The sequence below is a fragment of the Myotis daubentonii genome, chromosome 10 (assembly GCF_963259705.1).
Source record: "Myotis daubentonii chromosome 10, mMyoDau2.1, whole genome shotgun sequence".
Classification (NCBI taxonomy): Eukaryota; Metazoa; Chordata; class Mammalia; order Chiroptera; family Vespertilionidae; genus Myotis; species Myotis daubentonii.
The window spans coordinates 64,193,654-64,212,346 of NC_081849.1; the positions used below are offsets into that span (position 1 = coordinate 64,193,654).

General features: G+C 41.7%; 1 protein-coding gene across 1 annotated transcript in view; it reads right to left on the reverse strand.

Annotated features, from left to right (window-relative positions):
* Positions 1 to 8,962: 8,962 nt before the first annotated feature.
* Positions 8,963 to 18,693, reverse strand: part of SKAP2 (src kinase associated phosphoprotein 2) — a 148,256-nt gene continuing 138,525 nt past the window's right edge. The window contains exons 12-13 of the mRNA XM_059712619.1: positions 10,090 to 10,191; positions 8,963 to 9,735 (exon numbers count right to left, since the gene is read on the reverse strand). Coding sequence (XP_059568602.1) covers positions 10,099 to 10,191 — 93 coding nt within the window. The 3' untranslated portion in view covers positions 8,963 to 9,735; positions 10,090 to 10,098. The remainder of the gene's footprint in view (positions 9,736 to 10,089; positions 10,192 to 18,693) is intronic.

Sequence of the window (18,693 nt, forward strand, 5' to 3'; positions counted from 1 at the left end):
GAGGGAAACAAAACCATCAACGCGTAAAAATACAATTTATGCCCTTTTCTCAAGCCAGGAAAAAGTTGGTTAGCGTTTGAAAAGGGAGCAGTAATGTAAATTTATTGACAATTTTATTGTAATAATTAGGTGTTTACACAGCCTGGACACTGTGGCTAAATCACTCGGAGCGCGTTTATTCGCAGGGAGCTGTTTCGTGGCCACGGCGGCAGGTTCATTAAGAAGACATACTGTATCAGAGTTCAGAGAGACAACCAGCTCCGTGCTCTCCTCCTCCGTTTTCCATTTACAAAAAAACAACAATCTCAAAACAAACAAAAACCCCAGCCCTACAAATAATGAAGTCAAACACAGAATTCCCTTTGTAAGGAAGACATCTCCCCTCGAGGGCCCCAAGTAGCTTGAAAATAAATCTTATATTGAGTATCTTAACACACAGCCCGAGAGACCACCTTTAATGACCATAACTCGCTTTTAATGCCCGGTGTGTAAATGGCAATCTGTTTTGGACTAAGAATAAATTATCACACAGTATTAGGGAAGCTCTTGCTTCACCCTTTCTTAAAAAGAAAAGCCACAATAATATTTATTTTAGATGAGAGTTTTCTCTTCAGTATATCTTGAAAGAGAAAAACCTCATGTAGAGAGAAATATTTCTCTTAAGCAGTCTCAAACCGGATTAATGGATCAAAATTGCACACTTGAATAATCTGACTAAATTTAAACTCTCTTCATGGCTCTCTTCCATTAATTTTTTGTGCTCCTATACTAATCTTTAATGTGTTGCTCTGACATGGTTTTCATATTTCCAAACTGAGCTAAAATGGAAATGACAGATTTTTCAGTTATGCAAAAATAGCAATGAAGTGCCAGGGAGAAGATGTGAACAAAATAATCTTTAGAAAAGATATGAAATGGGAACGGTTTTATAGCATGATATGGATCCAATCACAGAAGCATATTTGGGGCAATTACATCAATTTTTAAAATTTAAAAACTGTTTAAAAATTAAGGCACTAAATGCTACGCTGTAATGAGTTTCTAGCCTTCATATACTTCCATTAGAATTAAGTAGTAATCAATATGGAGTATTTATTGCTATAACCCACAGCACCAAAGGAAGTAAAAATTCTCTACTGCAATCGTTTAGGAAGAGGGGGAAAGTTTTAGGAATGGCCTGATTTTTACTTTAATCACAGTTACCGTGGTTTATTGTATCCTATGTTCCTTTACCCAAAGAGTATAGTAATGAACATACATTGTGAAAGTAATAATTTCTCCATAGAGGTTAAGATAGTAAGAGAAGCTTTCATATAATTTTAGAAAGCAAATCAAAGGTACACAATATGACTATTTTTTAAAGTTAATGGAATTAATTAATGGCTCAAAATAGTCCAGGAACCACATTACAGAGCACTATTGTAAAGAGAAGTGCTGAAAGTTAACTCTGTACTGTAATAACATTATCAAATATGTTACTGGAATTATATGCTGCATAACATTGTAGATTATATTTACAAGGCTAAAAAGATGGAATCTTCAATGATGCTGTATGATAACAAATACATTTGATAATCTTAAATAAACTCAAACTTCCTTTGATATCTACACTTCTAAGTTATTCAAGACATGAGAAATGAATTTTAAAAAATCAGATCATGAAAGCCATTATTATTTGAAGGAATATGCTCAATTTTTTAGATAATTTAAATTATTTAAGAGTCCTTTGCATTTTTTATTAGCTTTGCCTAAAGTTATAACATTAAAGCGTTAAGGTTACATGTAATGGTGTTCTGGTCCACCCTTATTTCTAGCCCCATATTTTTACAAAACTACACACCGATTTTAGTGCAAAATTACAAGGCTAATTTGATCAAATAAAATTGTCTTAGTCCTGGACGTGATGCTGAAGAAAATGTTCAACTACAAAGTCTGTCCTCGCATGCAAACAACCACAGAAACCCATTTGGAAGAAACACTTCCTAAAGGGAGTAGCTATGGCCAGAGGGAATCTATACAACATTTTTTTCCGTAGGGTATTCATTCCAAAAAGAAATGTTCTGTGAAGTCCAACCAACTACAGACAACACAGACCCAAAGCCTGTTATTCAGATTGATCTGAAGCATTTCAATATCAAAGGAAGTTTAATTTTGAAATTTTACAGATAGAAGCAATAACATCTGTTATTGAACTCTCTATTAACAGAATGACCATGGCTTGGAAACCAGATGGCTTGATTCAAAAATGTATTCAAGATCATAGGAGAATGTAATCCTAAACTCCTCTAGGATAACGCACATCAATTCTCGTTATAAAATAGCAAAACCAACAGCTCACTAACATTATCCCAAGCAGTACTGCAGCTAGTGCTGGGTGTTAGACTTTCCCCCCTTGCTTGCTTTTGGTGTGAGGGAGAAATTCTCATTTCATTTCAGTTCTCTTACCTTCCGGTGCAGGAAAGCCATATTTAGCATTGTCACTGATTTTCCCGGGCACCTCCACATATCATCTCCCTGGAGCGTAACTACACCCTGTGTGGTAGGGAGAACAGGTCTCTTATTTTGCAGGCAAGGAAACTTTTTCTCGGGCAGGCACGGTGCAGTGGCTGCGACCAGAATTTGGGTTGACTGCAGGCCTTCCCCCCCCCACCCCGCCCGCCCGACTCTGGGCCGAATACCCCTGGTTCAGCTCTGTCCGAAGCTGAAGGAAAGAGCCTAAAGGTGGGGTCAGCCTGGGCTTCCAGAACTATGCTTCGCTATCATCGGCAGCAACTCTGCAAAAGATTCACCTTATTCACACACACAGAGCAATTTGGTTCCCCTGGCACTTAATTCGGTAGCTACAAGCATTTCACCAGTTTTCCCCAAATCAATCCTTTCATCTGAACCATTGAAACCCTCTCTTCCCCTCTCTCTACCTTCAGATACATAGAAGAAAGGATCCCCAGTGTGTTTCCAAGCTAGTCTGCTAGGTTCAGCTGTAACAACATTAGAGAATCTTTCTGTTATGTCTTAGGACATGGCTAGTGATTAAACCTGCTAAGAATTGCACCAAGATAAGCTACCTGGGGCTGTTCTCCTTCCCCGAGTTAATGTCCTGCCTGTTTTATTTAGACTGTGAGTCTGCTTAGGAGAGACTGTGTCGAATTCTATGTTTGAAATGTCCCTAGCACGCTGTTGGCACTTAAATGCAATTATTCAAAATGGAATCATTTAATTAGATAGGAAGAAAAACAGCAAGCCCTGCGACGATAACAAAGAATAAAGCAAACATGCTGACCGACGGCAGCAAAGCAACAGCTAGACAGCAATGCACATGCCTGAGACAGCTGCGTTGCCATTCCTCCATCGGGAGCACAGAGCAGGGCAAACACAGGGTGGCACGCCTCGCTTCTGCTGGGTTCACAGGAAGCAGAGAGAAGGCCTGATATTGATAACTCGGTAGAGTGGCAAGAAGTTTATGCCTCATATGACTTCGGTCCTTGGAGAGACCCAAGGAGGAGGAGGAGGGGAGTGGAGAGAGGAGATGGGAGCAGGGAGCGACAGGCCCACACAAGTGCCTGAACTGGGAATTGGGAGTGAGTCTCCCATCTGGATGGGACAGGTCACTGTACATCACCACCAGCCTCCAATCACTGAGGAGGAGAAAAAGGATTTTTAAAAAAAGATTTGTTAAAAACCAAACCAAAACAAAACAAAACAAAAAACAACAACACACAGCAGAAAACTTGTTATGGAGCCTGTACAAGGCATCATGTGCGTGCCCAAGGAATAGACCTTGTATTTAAATGCTGGATGTGCCAATAGTAGTTCTCCTGAAATGAATTCCTATCTCAACAAGTATAAGTCTAATGTAAGACAATGCCATCGGCAGGTTACAAAATTAGACAAGTTTTATAATGAAGTTTGCTCATTGATTGTAAGGTACAAACAGTTAAATAACAATCTTTTAAACTGGTAAAAACAACAACCCACCCAAACCCTGATCAATTTAAACTCTCCCTCGCCCCCCCTCAAAAAAAGCAGCTACGTAATTGAAAACTATTTGAGACAGAGGCAACCAACTATAAGGTCCTCTGCAAGCCTTCCCTAGCAGGTCCTTGGGTTTGACTTTGAGGAGGTGGTGAGGTAGCAAAAGGTCCCATTGGCCCCGTGTCCTCCCTGGACTCTGCTGCCTTGACGGACTTCCCGTTTTCAGCCAGACTCGAAGTTCACGGATAGCTAACTTCCTGCAGTGAAAGTTTCTCCTCCATGTGGGGTAGGTAGCAGCTGCTGTGGATTTGACAGTCACCATGGTGTGCTGTCACTTCTAAGTGAGGCAAATCAGGCTGTCCCATGGTCCATCCTCGAACTCTTCTTTTCACGGGCTCCAAACTATTTTATAAGGATGGTCAATAAGCTTCTATTGGGAAGAACAGAATTAAGTATTTGAATTCGTCACAGTACTGGGAAGCAGAAGGGCGCTGAATTCAAGGGAGGGGGCTGGGTACCTTACTACTCCTGGACCTTGGGATAAATTACTAACTCCTCCCCACCCCCCATTTCCTCATCAGGAAAATTGGAAGAAACAACAGAACTTACCTCAGAGGGTTGTTGTTAGAAGGTTGAAGGCAAAGTGCACAGCATGACAAGTAGGAAAGAGTTAATGGTGGCCACTGCTATGACTGGTCTCATTTAAACTGTTATCCTCATTCTGACTGGCAGTTAAAGACACAGGGTTTTCTAGGTGGACGCCCAGGGGACCCGGGAGGGAAGGCTGTCTCTGGGAATCTGCATTTTGTTGGAACTTTCTCGTCCTCTGAAGCGGTCAGCCTTAGTTGGCGTGCGTTGGTGTCCTTAATGTCCTCCTTCGAGAGTCCCCGTGTGACCCCTTCCTCAAAGAAGAGGCAAGCTGCTGCTCCAGCTACCGAACGCACCTGCTTTTACTCTAGTAGGAGTGGGAATTTTCTATTACAGAGTTGAGGCCAACATATATAGACCACAGACCTGTGCTGTTCTGGGTTACCTCTCCGAGGAATGGTGGATAACAGAGAAAACTGTGGAGAGAGAAACCGAGGGAACTTTCCAAGGTTCCCACATCACGGAAAGCACTCAGGAGGTGGGCTTTTGGGCGATTTTGCAGTTTTATGGCTCAGCCTCCAGCGCCTTTCCCAGTGCGACAGGCCTAAGCTGAGCACAGGTGTGACTAAGGCTACTTCTGGCCCTTAAGGTTCCTGCCACCGTGGGGACTCAAAGCGCTCAAGTTAACATAATCATACATCTTTAAAGAAATAGGGAGGAGAGGCTAAAAAAAAGACAAAAGTTGGATTATGGTTGGCTTTGGCCACAACTGTGAAACTTCCCACTTTGGGAAATTCCTTTCTGATCCATCCCAGGTGACAGCTAGAGCGCTTCCAGGAGGGGAGGCACCTGCTGGCCCAGGTGGCAGGTGCGACAGCAGTGGCTGGGGACCTGCTGGGAAGGGAAGCTAGGCCAGGTCACTGGCCCCAGGCGGCCTGAGTGGCCTGCGCCTTCTTTGAAAGTGACAACACTAAACATCACACTCACTGCCACTTTGTTATGCACAATCTCACGCAACTCAGTCACCAACCGTCCAATCCAACCCGCTTGTTGATGGCATTGTGGGGACAATGAAGCTGCTTTTAAAGTCTCAGTAAAGGAATGATTTGTTGACGTAGAGAATGTTGTCAGCAAGCCAACGCAACAACTGACAGAGGCATTTTCCCTACTAGGCATAGCAATCTACTCTTCTTAAATCTCAGGGCTTGAGATACTGGGGGCAGGGCTGCAAATCAGTTGATTAAAAATTATTCACTGGATACGCACCATAGAGTCTGAAGTACCCTGGTGGCACTAAGTCATATCTTTGTGACCAAGTAATGATTGAGCAGTTTCTACCAGGGAAAGCCAGAAAAAGCCCCTTCCACACAATATTAGTGAAATGCTGTTCCGTTACTGTGATTATATACTTTTGACAAGTATTTACCTCATCACAGCAAAACGTTACACTATCAGGGGTTTGAACAGACGTAGAGGAAATCAGCCATAGACCGGGGGCGGGGGGGGGGGGGGTAATCCTGGCGGAAGCTGAGGACGTCTGGGATTCCTGGTTCCTGATGCAGGCGATCACCTGCATGGTGCAGGTGAAGTTTGTAGAGAGACACTTTAATAATGTACTACTTTTTGTTTCTCTGTATTTCGGAATACTCAGGATTTTACCAACAACTCGGGCCATTTTAGCAAATGTTTTTATGTTCTATATATTAATATATTCCTTCAACCTCTGAGTGAAGCTGTATTTTCTATGGCTGAATCCTGTTTTAATCTCCACCACACCTCCTTCACCACATGGATCGCTTTTCAATATTCTTGAATCTATGGGAATCAAGAAAAGTAAAAGGCTCTCTATAGTTTGTGTCCTTATCTCCACTCAACAATTGAGATACAAACAATCGATTCACCCGAAGTTTAGAAGTACTTCACTCAGTTTTCAAACTCTCACAATGCTTCACTCAGTCTCGCTGATGAAGTTCAAGCTTTTAAACAACACATGTGTTAGGGCCAGTTTTCTTATAGTGGCTGAATGGCTAATTTATAACTGGGTTCTCGGTTCTGTTTTTTAATCATGACCCTGCAAGGGGCCAGACTCTCTGAAGTGGGTGGGAATCGATTAGACTGGAGAAAATAGAGAAAACATAGAAAGAGACCTGTGAGAGTCTTAAATGGAAACATTTCAGAAACAACTGAATGGGATCTCTACTCTTTATGGAAGGCTACCCTCAACATGTTTGCACACCAGTAGCAACCCCTCCTCACATATAGCTATATTTCACCTACAGATGGGTGAAAAGTGATTACCTATGATCCTATAATACTTTACGTAATTACCTGTAATTAAATTAGTGCAAGGTAAAAATAATTGACTTAAAATAATATAAAGTATTGATAACAATTACTAGGCTAAATAGCATTATTTTTTTCATAAAAGGAAGTGTCATAGGCAACCAAGCGGCAAAAAGAGAATGGAGTGAGATGTGGTTAAGGGGATGTCCTTATAGCAATGAACGTCATTTGTATTATCCTTACTTCTTTGAATAAATTCTGATGACAGCCCTATTTCATTTCTTCATTCACTTTGGAGGCCAGATGGCATTAGAATCATTTACTTCACCTTGTTGTGCTTAATTACTACAATCAACACACTATTTTCCAAATTAATCATAACAAAGTAATTTCATTAGTAACACAGCAGGCTGTTGAATTATTAGCATCATAACAGTTTGCAAACAATTAAACTTTATTTGAACCTTAAAAATTTGCAGAGTGGAACATTATTGTAAGATCTAATGGCAATAGAGTACAAATTCAGTACAGTGCAAATAATCAAGCAAAATGCTATATAAAATATGACTTACAATCACCTTTGGAAAAAAAATAGCTCTCTAACTGTTCATAGAAAAAACAAATAAAAGCTAAGCAAACATAATGAGAACATAGCAATTAGCACATTTTCTAACAAGCCATGTTGTTTAGATTCACATTAATTATATTATTATGATTTGAAGAGTGTGTGATATATTGTCAAGGGTGTAAGGAAAACTTTCTCCCTGGTAGTATACAGAAGATTTCACCAAATGAATACAAAGTTGTCATGAACTGAAAGCAATGATTACTTTTCCTGTCACTCCGATTTGAAATCTTGGTTTTCTTTTCGATCTCCCACCTGGATTCCAGTTAAAAAAGAACAAAGGCCAGAGGAGCTCAGGCAGAGGCCACACAAGATTTCTGTCTCCACGTTCAAAGGGAGACTGTCTGGCTTGGAATCGCTGGTCATCCGTTGGCGAAGGACTCCCTCTCCTGGATTAACTGTAAAAGGAGGCAGCGAGGTTCTACAGGCTCTGCATTCTGCGGGGCTTTGGGCCCAAGTGGGGGAGGGCTGCTCAGTGGCTGGGTGTGCAATGAAAAGCTGCTGCCACCTACTGGCCCAGGGCTACAATCTTCACTGAAGCCAGAAGCAGGAAACCTGTGTCCACGCCACCAGCAAGTCCACGTTTTGTGGAAACCCACCACTGCCTTTGCTTTTCAACCTCTCGGGCTTCGAAAACCAGCCCAGTAGCCTCATCTCCGCTTGTCTTACTTTTCCCAAGATGATTTCACTCTACCCCAATGCTCTCTATTAGGACCATATTAACAAGTGCACAAATTCGTATCTGAAAGCTTGAGCTCAACAATTTCTAATTTATATAATAATATAGAGTTTACTCGCAATCCCTAAAATTAATATTCTTTAACATCTGAGATGACATGATTGTGGTGTTAAGGTGATAATGGTAGATATACACTCTGAAATAGTGCCTGTAAACAGTTTTATGTAAATAATGGAGGTTTTTAAATATCATCAGCTTGCTTGCATGGTCAGAACCTTTATCTTCATAAAGCAAAGATCCAAAAAGTTCAACAAAGGTATGTGCTAATCAGTGATTCAATATGAGGAGATTATAGCTGCTCCAAATAATCATCCGTTCAGCAGTACCTTGCGATATAAGAGCAGACCAGTACCTTGTAGGCATTTAAAATACCTTTGGTTTCAAATATACATGAACAGGTGTGACAGAATTCTGCAAGTCTTGCTCAGGTAGTGGGGTGTGGGACTCCACTGCCAGGCTGCTGCTGGTGCGTGTGCTGCTGTGGTTCCCACACTGCTCCTTCCTCTGCCCTGAGCAATGCACAGCGGTGGGTTCCCTGTCCCTGCCCCAGTCGCGATCAGGCAGGAGACGAGGGCTGGGTCCGCTCTTCACCTCGGAGCACACCGAGATTCCTTATGCCCTTACGGTGGTGGAGAATGGCGGTGGGCCGTATGAATTTTTTATTTTATTAAATTTAAGGGGACTGTCTAGGGCGGGGGGATAAAATGGACACATATGTAATACCCTTTGTAATACTTTAAGCAATAAAAAAAAAATAAATTTAAACAAAGTGATGGTAGAAGATGCTGGCCAGCCCATCAATTGACCAGGGTATCTGCTATTGATACCACCGTTCTGGTCGGCGCGTGTTGTAGAAGGTGGCAGCACACTACCATTTGCAATTCGATCCTGTTTCCTTTCTTGTGGTGAGATTTAACATAAAGTAAACTCGCCAACTGTAACATTCTTTCGGGAAAACATGTTACTATTGTGTGGAAAATAAATACTGGCATAAATAATCTATAAAGCTTTAATAATGCTTTATTCTTTAAGGCTTTACTAAAGCATCTACCAAAAACTTCTACGATATCTTCAGCTTAAATTTCTATGGAAATTATATGTTATAGTCTACAAAAATAACTGACGGCCAATATTGAGAGAAGTTGTAACTCATACCAGAAGTAGCAGTGACTACATGGAACATATAAAATAGTGCTGAATTCTTCACACCAATCAAATGAGTAAGTAAAAACTATAATCATTTCTTTGCAAAACAGCAACAGGTCTAAGTGTACAGCTTGTATCTAATTTGCATTAATATCCTTCATTTAGTTTCACATCAGAGGGATGCTATGAATGCAGAAAGTAATGAAGACGCAGGATGATCAACAAAACAAAGAAAGGTTATGAGCTGCTGCTCATGCCTCCCCGGGGTCTGATTCCACAGCCTTTGCAGAGTAGCAGGAGACGGACCCCTCCTCGGCTGCGGCTGCGGGCAGAGGGGAAAGTTCATTATCATTTTTTTCTTCGACCAAAACGTTGATCTTTCCTGTTTAGGAAAAAATTACATTTTTTTTAGCCGAGGAAAAATGAATGTTTACTCAGCCTTCTTTCTGTCAACTGGGCTTCTTAAAATACCCATAAAAAGTGGTATTTTACTAAAGAGGAGGAGGTTGGGATTATCACAGGGACTTTCTCTTAATAATCTATTTCCAAAGTAAATTCTACAAAATTATTTTAAAAATTGAACCAGACTCCTTTTTAAAAAGAAGAAGATGATTTGGAAGCATCATCTCCATGTTATCAGAAAACTACCAAGACTCAGAAAAAGGCAAAGACTCATAATGCAGAGACCAAGAGAACATATGAGCTATTACAGAATATTGGATTAAAATGTACTTACCCAGGACTCTCAGATATCATACATCTCCATTATGTAGGCTTTCGGCACCAAGCCAATGGCTCCCTTCATTTCTCCTACCCACCAGCCATATCTATTGTATTCCTAATTGAAAACAATATGCAATATTAACCTTTAGGCTGGTGGAAGTACAATGTCCTTTGTGTGCAACTTCTGAGAAATGTTATTTCTTTTTATAAAGTTACAAGAGCTTGAGCTGCAAATTGAAACATTTTCATCTTTTTTTGTTCCTGGACACTTTAAAAATGCGGCTAGGCAAAGATTTAAATTAAAGTATAAGACAAAGCCTGTTTATTACTGGGTGTAGAACACAGAAACAGTCACTTATAAGAACCTGACAAGTGAATCAACCTCCCTCCCTGTTCCCCTCCCTCCCTCCTTCTTTTTCTCCCTCCTTCCTTCTTCCCCTCTCTCTTCTCTGCTAGGGGCTGCAGGGCACAGCCAGGGTCCGTTGGATACTACCTTTGCCTTCAAGAAGCTTACCATCTAGCAAGGATAGAATTTATTTTTCACAATAAACTACTTAATTCCTACTTAAACTCTTATGACCAACAATGATTTAGAATATAGAGGTATGCCTCTTCTTAAGAAAACCTTGTATAAGCACATAGACATTTTGAACAGACAAATTAGAGAAAATAAGGAAACACTAATAACATGTCCCCCCAATTCTTTATAAAACCATTCACAAGAGGGCTCCTTTAAGAAAGCTTCCCTAAGGCATCTGTTGTCTTTTATTGATCATAAACTACAATAGATAAAAGGATGGGGAGAAGGGATTTAAAGATGGTGTTAGATTCTCCCTTACAGTAGAAGATTAATGGGAAATAAAAGTATCCCAAGTTATAAAGGCGAAATATTACCCCAGTAATATTAAAAGACAGTGAGTGAGGGGCCACATCGCCTTTACCGTGTCCTGTGAGACAGGCCTGCACCCCCACTCCTCCCCTTTGCCTCCACGGCAGACACACCACTGCTTTAGGCACCGTGAGCACTCTGTAACCGGTCTCATAGGTCTGCCAGGTTGACTAATGTACTTTTATATCAAACTTACTTATGCTTCGTGAGAAAAACAAAGTAAAATGAATTACAAGTTTCAAGAATAATATCTTTCCAAAGCAATACTCTACAAAAGCATTGGAGGACCCAAATTTAATTTTTCCTAAAGATAAATTTTTAAAATCAATCCCCAAAGTAATTCAATAGGCTATGATTTTCCAACATCTGAGTCCCAGATAAATGGGTCGCATGTGGGAGGGAATGTTAATCCAGGCACAGACTTAGCATCTGTACTGATTAGGATGCCACTGACCATCAGAAAGGAAAATCACAGTTCTTCAGCACAAATGCAGCAGCTTTAAGTGTGTACTGATACGTAGTCTATCGACAGATTGTGGGGCTACGTCTACATGTGCTTTTTGAACTGTGACGTACCAGAATGAGGTTTACTCAAAGAACAGCGTGGAAGGAGAGGGGACAAAGGCTTCTGATTCTAATGAGAGCACATCTGGCTCATGATTTTAAGGTTAAAAGTTCTCTGATAGTGTGAACTGAGTGGACAAAACTGCCTAAGAAACGGACAGAGTCTGATGCCCAGAACTCAATGGCGACGACTACAATGTATGTAGGCTGTATTTATCAGAAGAAAATACCAACTTATTGAAAGCTAAGATTAGCAACCATTATACCCTAGTAGGTACCTAATAAAACTGCCCTTTTCAATTTTTAAGGCAATGAGTACAATTAGAGCCCACTGCTTAACAAAACAAACGTATTTAACCTTTCAGAGGCCCAAGTCTTACCTTGTAAAATCTCAAAATAGATGGTTAATAGGGTAAACGTAAGTGTGAGAGCTCTGACCCAACACCGGTCTGTTTTTCCAACTGATTATTGGAAGGAGTGAAGAAATGAAGGCCGGAAAGGACGGGCACAGAACACAGGCAGTGAGAGGCATATTATGACCCAAACCTGCTTTCAGAGAAGAGCCCACAACCTGGCTCTCAATGTTTAGATTCCAATTACAAACCAGAAAGTTCATAATATTCTGCTGTGGTTACAACCTGTGCTCTCAGTTAAAGATACAGTGTTGTTCCCAAGAAGCTGACTCACACCCAAATTTAAGAAATTGATTTCCAACAAATCACTTCAACAAAGGACCGATGGCATTCTTCGAACGTGAGAGAATTCTGCCCGACAGTAACGGGCAGGATTCATTAAGTGGGAAACACAGCAGTAAACAGCAGGGAGGAGCTTAGCCAGCTGTAAACAGGTCTCTTAAAAGAAACATTCGGGGGGGGGGGGGGGAATAAAGTTCTAGACTGAAATCCTCTTAAATGCTTCACTTAATTAATTTAAAATGATTGAAAACCATATGAAATACACACCTCATAAAAGTACTCTAAGATATCACAGGTTTAAATCGGGAAAAGGTATACATAAAAAACCAGAGTGTTTATTACTTTGCATTTGTAAAGGATTCCATATAATACTCCTGTGTGGAATTAAGAGGTAAGATAAAATACAGTGAGGTAAAAATCTAGTAGGCAAATTTATGGGTTTACACCGCGGCCGCAAGAGCACGTCGACAAGACTGCAAACACAGAAGCTGTTACTTTTATCATTACCATCCTCTGTATGAGCCTCCTGAGCAACATGAATCCCAATTAAACCATTTGCAGCCGATAAAAGGGGAGGAAGATGCTTCTTGGAGTACAGTATTCTCAACTTCAGCCTGAAGATTCACTATCATACGAGGCTGCCTTTGAAGAAGGAAATCGGCCTTTCTCGGCCTTCCCCCAAACAAATGTGATTCTGAATGATAGATTACTTACAGTGGAAAATACTACAATCCACACAATCTCGTCTTGCAGTCCACATACTGAGTATAGATAGGATTGTTCTAAAAGTCACAGGTGGGTCATTAAAAAACACGGCAACTCTCAAGCCTGATCATGTTCATAAACAAAAATAAAAAGACAGAACCATAGCAGGCTGCCATCTGAATCTCTGAAAAGTTAGGAAGCGTCATGTCATCTTATGGCTCACGAGAGCTCAGGTACAAGAAGATCTGCCATCTGGTATCCCTCACCCTCCTCGGCTCTTAACGTCAACTGAAATGCTAGCATAGGCCAGTGACTGCACTTCAGCAGGACTGATAAAATAATGAAGAGTCCTTTAATCTACAGGAAACCATTCTAGTCAATTTATAAGAAATATTGCATCCCTTTGTAGGACGTGTAATTATTTTCTATTAATCATGTGCTATAAAGCTACATTATGCGGTTATTCTGTTATCACTGGGAAGGGGCCTGCAGTCAGCTTCTGACAATGTTAGGTAATTACTGACACAAAGCTGCTTTCTCTTCCTGTAGTAATGCCTTCGCGATCCAGAGGTGTAGGGATGCTGATTGTCTGAAAACAGCGCTCAAATGGAATTCAATATCTGCCACATGGATGGCTTCGAGGCGAAATGTGATGTGGCAGAAAAGCAAAAAAGCCCAATGCCCAGTCATCCGCGGAATCATCGTAAAGCCGCCCCGAACAGTTGTGATCTGACTCCTGTTTTCAATTTTCACACCATTACAATCGCTTTCATTACTTTTATTGTGTAATTAAAATTTTAGGCCTAGATTAATAGGTATTCAGCAATAGATTAAAGTGATTGAGTAATAAGGTAGGAAAAAGGCACTAGTTTTGATAGAGTGAAACGGGGCCCTGAGCCCGCACCACAGTAGACGTATGTCCGTGTTCACTCACCGACTGAATCCCGGTCGGTGCCAGGTGTTACTTTACACTTACAGGAGGCCCAACACTTACTACTTAAACCCTTTGCAGCGCCATGAGTCTCATTTTTCAAGTATGCTAACCCACTTCCGGCTAACCATATGGTAAAGGAATGGTGCCTAACAGAAACCTGAAACACCAATAAGATGCCGGGATGTGCTACTCCTTTCAGAAATTAGTTACCAATCTGTTTAAAAGCGACAGGTGTTCGAAAGGCCATTTCTTCAAACATGTATCTCTCTTCCAACTATTCCCTGTGATATTTTCCATTTCTCAAATTATTGATACACATGGTAATAGTATGAACATTAGATAACGATTTAAAACACGGAGAACCTTTCTTCAGGTCACCTCTTTCAAGAACTTCCACCATCTCCCCACGCGCTGACTGCTGGCAGGGTGGGGGAAGCCATGCGAGGAGGCCGTAGGCAGTGCACCGAGGAGCTAGTGGAAGGTCTTGAGCAGCAGAGTAAGCTGACAAAGGCAGTTCCCGAGAGGAGCAGAGAGGCAGAACTGTGGCTGCAACAATCCAGGTGAGGTGAGGAGGCCTGAGCAAGGGTGGTGATGGCTGGCATGGAAGGGGTGGGTGAGCCTGGGAGCAGTTATCAGAGTCGTGTGTTGGTTGGTGAAATACACTGAGTACCAAGGCCACCTTCTACTGAGCCTGATTTGATCTTCCTTTGCCTGACAGTACCTATGAATCAGCATCAAGTGAAGTCTCCTTTCATCACCACTTACCATATCAATAGATGCCTGCCGAAAAGGGATCTGATAAAATCCAGCACCTATTTATGGTAAAAACTCTGGGCAAAGTGGGAATAGAGGGACTATACATAGGCATAAGAAAAGCCATATGTCACAAACCCACGGCCAAAATCAGACACAACTGGCGAAAACTAAAAGCGTTATCCTTAAGATCGGGAACCAGACAGGGATGTGCACTTTTACCACTCTTTTCAACATACTACTGGAAGTCCTAGCCACAGCAATCAGAGAAGAAGAAGAAATAAAAGGCATCTAAACTAGAAAGAAGTAAAACCATCATTATTTGCAGATGACATGACATTGTATATAGAGAATCCTAAAGATTCCACCAGAAACTACTGGAACTGATAAATGAATTCAGTAAAGTAGCAGAATACAAAATATCCAGAAAACAGTTGCATTTTTAATCACCAGTAATGAACTACCAGAAAGGGAAACTAAGAAAACAATCTCATTTGCAACTGCATACAAAACAAACTACCAACTCACCTAGAAATAAATTTAACCAAGGATGTAAAAGACCTGTACTCAGAAAATTATAAGACACTGAAGAAAAAAAATGAAGAAAATACAAATAAGTGGAAGCATATACTGTGTTCATGGCTAGGAAGAAATCACTAAAATATCTATGCTACTCAAAGCAAGCTATAGATTTAATGCAATTCCTGTCAAGATACAAGGGCATATTTCACAGAACTAGACTAAATATTCCAAAAATTTATATGAGATATCAAATGAACCTGAATAGCCACAGCAATCTTGAGAAAGAACAAAGTTGGAGGAATCCTGCTACCTGATATCAAACTATACTACAAGGCCATAGTAATCAAAACAGCATGATACTGACGTAAAAACAGACATGCACTATAAATAATACCTTGTCTAAAGAGCTTACATGCCACCAGCAGAAATACATATATCTGTCTCTTGCAGAACTGGGAGCAAATAATGCCAGTTCTTTGAAGAAATGAGTTCAGTTGAACTTACTGTAAGTACCGAGAGGTCAAGACAGAGCCCTGCAAGGGGAGAAACCGTGTGGCAGGTGAAGGGGACAATCTACTGGGTGTTCAGCTCCTTCTCATTCCTGTGGTTATTTTCTCGGACGACCCAGCTCTTACTAACTAGGTATGCGACGTTGGGCAATGCCCAAGTCCTTTCAGGATGATCTTTTGTTCTGTATACCTCACCCCTTGAGACACCACAATAATCCAGTTACATATTTGATATAAATCAGTAAGTCCAATTATTATACATTTGGACCTCATGGAGTGAACTCTGTTGTTATATTTACTACAGAATTTTTGTGTTGAGGGCATTACCTGCCACTGTTTTACTTATTATATAAAGAGGTTGAGGTCAGATAACCAGTGAACATTCTAGAAATTCATGATAATTTTTTCTAAGTAGCCAGTACTGGGAAAAACCTAGATCTGTCCTTTATGATTAAGAGAAGTTATTAGTTCCCCGTCTCTCCCTTTTTTAGTTTGGTTTCCAAGAAGTTCAGGGCGGAGTTGGAAGCTCAAGTGCACAAACTCCATTGTGTCTTAAGGTCTCCACGGGGGTCGTCCTTTTTTCTTTATCCTTCCCTCCCCCCACCCCCCATTATCTTGAGCCTCCAGATTTCCTCACCTCTACAGTGAAGGGCTAGTACTAAGGTTCTGCTAATTCTCTGATTCTAATTCTTTTTAATAAGTTCAGTATTATTTTCCATTTTAACTGCATTTTCATAACATATTAAACATCTATCTGCCATATGTTAGGTATTGGAGATACAAAAACTTAGGACACACTGTCTACTTCAAGTTCAGAGCTGAGAGAGAGAGAGAGAGAGAGAGAGAGAGAGAGAGAGAGAGAGAGAGAGAGAGAGAGAGAGAAAGAGAGAGAGAGAGAGAGAGAGAGAGAGAGAGACCCAGTCATGGCCCACGTAGGTGTGAAGCAGACAGAGAAAGGCTTTAGGGCCAGATCTGCGCTGATTCCAGGAGAAACTGCTTGCTAGCCGGTATCCTCAGGCTATTTGCATAGTGACCCTACTGAGCATGGGTTTCCTCATCTGCCCAATTGCACCACATACTCCACTGGGTTAGTTTAGGAGTCAGACAAGCGAAAGCATATTGCGTGCCTAGAGCAGCATATTGTAGGCATGCAACAGATACTTTTTCTTTTTAAAATTTGTACTGTTGACAGTATTACAGATGCTGTAATATTTTTAAGTAGCCACTTCCCTCCTTTGCCCCCCTCCACCCAACCCCTGCCCCACCCCTTCATCACATCACACTATTGTCTGCGTCCATGGAAGATGCATATATGCATATAAGTTCTTTGGTTAATCTCTTCCCATCCCCCCACCTCCTCCCTTCCATGTATCCATGTCTTTGGCCCTATTTTGATCCATTTCTTCCCTCTCCCTCCCTATTAATTGCTGTAGCAAAAACCAGGGCAACAAAAAATAGAGTATTTTTGAGAGCAATCTAAGGCAGTCCGATTGTCATGGGAGCTCTCTGTCCTGCTTGGCCGAAGGGAATCTGACCTTTAAAGGAATGAGCAGGGAGACATCTCAAAGGAGAAATAATGTGCCACCTATACGTGGAGGGGGTTCCTAATTTTTTTTTTGGGGGGGGGGAGGCGGTGGAGGGCATAAGCGATTATGGATTTTTTAATTTAGGATTTTTTAAAAAGGATCAGCAGAGTGTTGTTTTTTTAGGTGTTTTTCTTGTTTTGCTGTGGCAAACGCTTGCTCCTTCCTTATAGAATTCAATCACATCCTGGTAGGCCCTGCAACCAGCAGCTCCCTTGCCCCTCTGACACCACCTCTGGTTTCTCCTCCACCTCTCAGCCACTGCAGGGGCTCAGCCTGCCAGCTGCCTTCCTGCACACCGTCCCCCTTCACCTGTCCGCACGGTCCTGGACCAGGCCCTCCGCTGTACGCAAGAGAAAAGAGGGAAGCACTCGCGCATGCTGTTTGCTAGGGGATGAAAGGGGTCCCAGGAGGGAACCAGGCCGTCTGACTGGCGTGGTGCTGTCTCCACAGACTGCCCATCTCTCCTTGGCAGAGGTGGGTGTGAGCCAGCAGGTCTGCATGGCCCCTGCCTCACTGGGCCCCAGAGGGCACCCTCCCTATTGGCAGCACAGGAACTAGATGCCACCACACCCCAACAATGGCAGCTACAAGTACCCTGACACTCCGTTCTCCCTCTCCTTCCGAAAGGCTGCAAGGGAGCAGCCTGCGGCCAGCGCTGTGTCCTACATGGAGGTGTCCTGGTTACCCCCCAGTGGGCAGCTATGCTATTTGTGGCCAGTGGGTCAGATGGTCACACAGGAAAAACGAAGCTGAAAAGTAACCCGGTGTCGTCCTCTGCCAGGAGAACTCAGCAAGACTCTCCTTTTATTTTACTTTCCTGGTAGGTTTGGAGCCAAGACAAGCTCTAAGTGACTGAATCTTGACATTTTCACAATGAGAAGCAAACGATCCCAATTCGCCAGTCCTTGGAAAAAGTCACAAACAAATGGGAAAAGCATCAATGCTTGGAATTCCGACCAAGGCACACTAAAAAATAACAATGACAACAAAAATTTCAGAAGCTCTTTTACTGTACATTAGTGAACAGTGTCAACCCTCCATTTCCTGTCTCTGACTTCATAAAACATTTTTCAAAAAGCTGCAAAGCTCAAGTCACATGCCCTCGACTAGATAAAATATTCCAGGACTCCTGACTCGTGCTTTCCTGCTAATGCCAGACGAAGTTCATGCCTCCTTCCTGCTGAAGCGTAGCTCTCCTGTCATTAGGTCTCTAAAGCTAATTTATTGCTTTAAAAGTAAGAATAGGAATGTGGTTAGCAATTTACCGATGAGCACAGATTGAAAGATAAACTAAGGGAGGATGTAAAATCCAGAACAGCAAGTAGAATAGCATACCAGAGAGGTATGCAGGGCCACGAACCTGCCTATAGCTATCTACCCTGGATCCTGCTATTAAAATCATAAAATTTCACAAACACAGTTCTAGGGAAATGCTATTAAGGATGAGAAGATGTCCATGT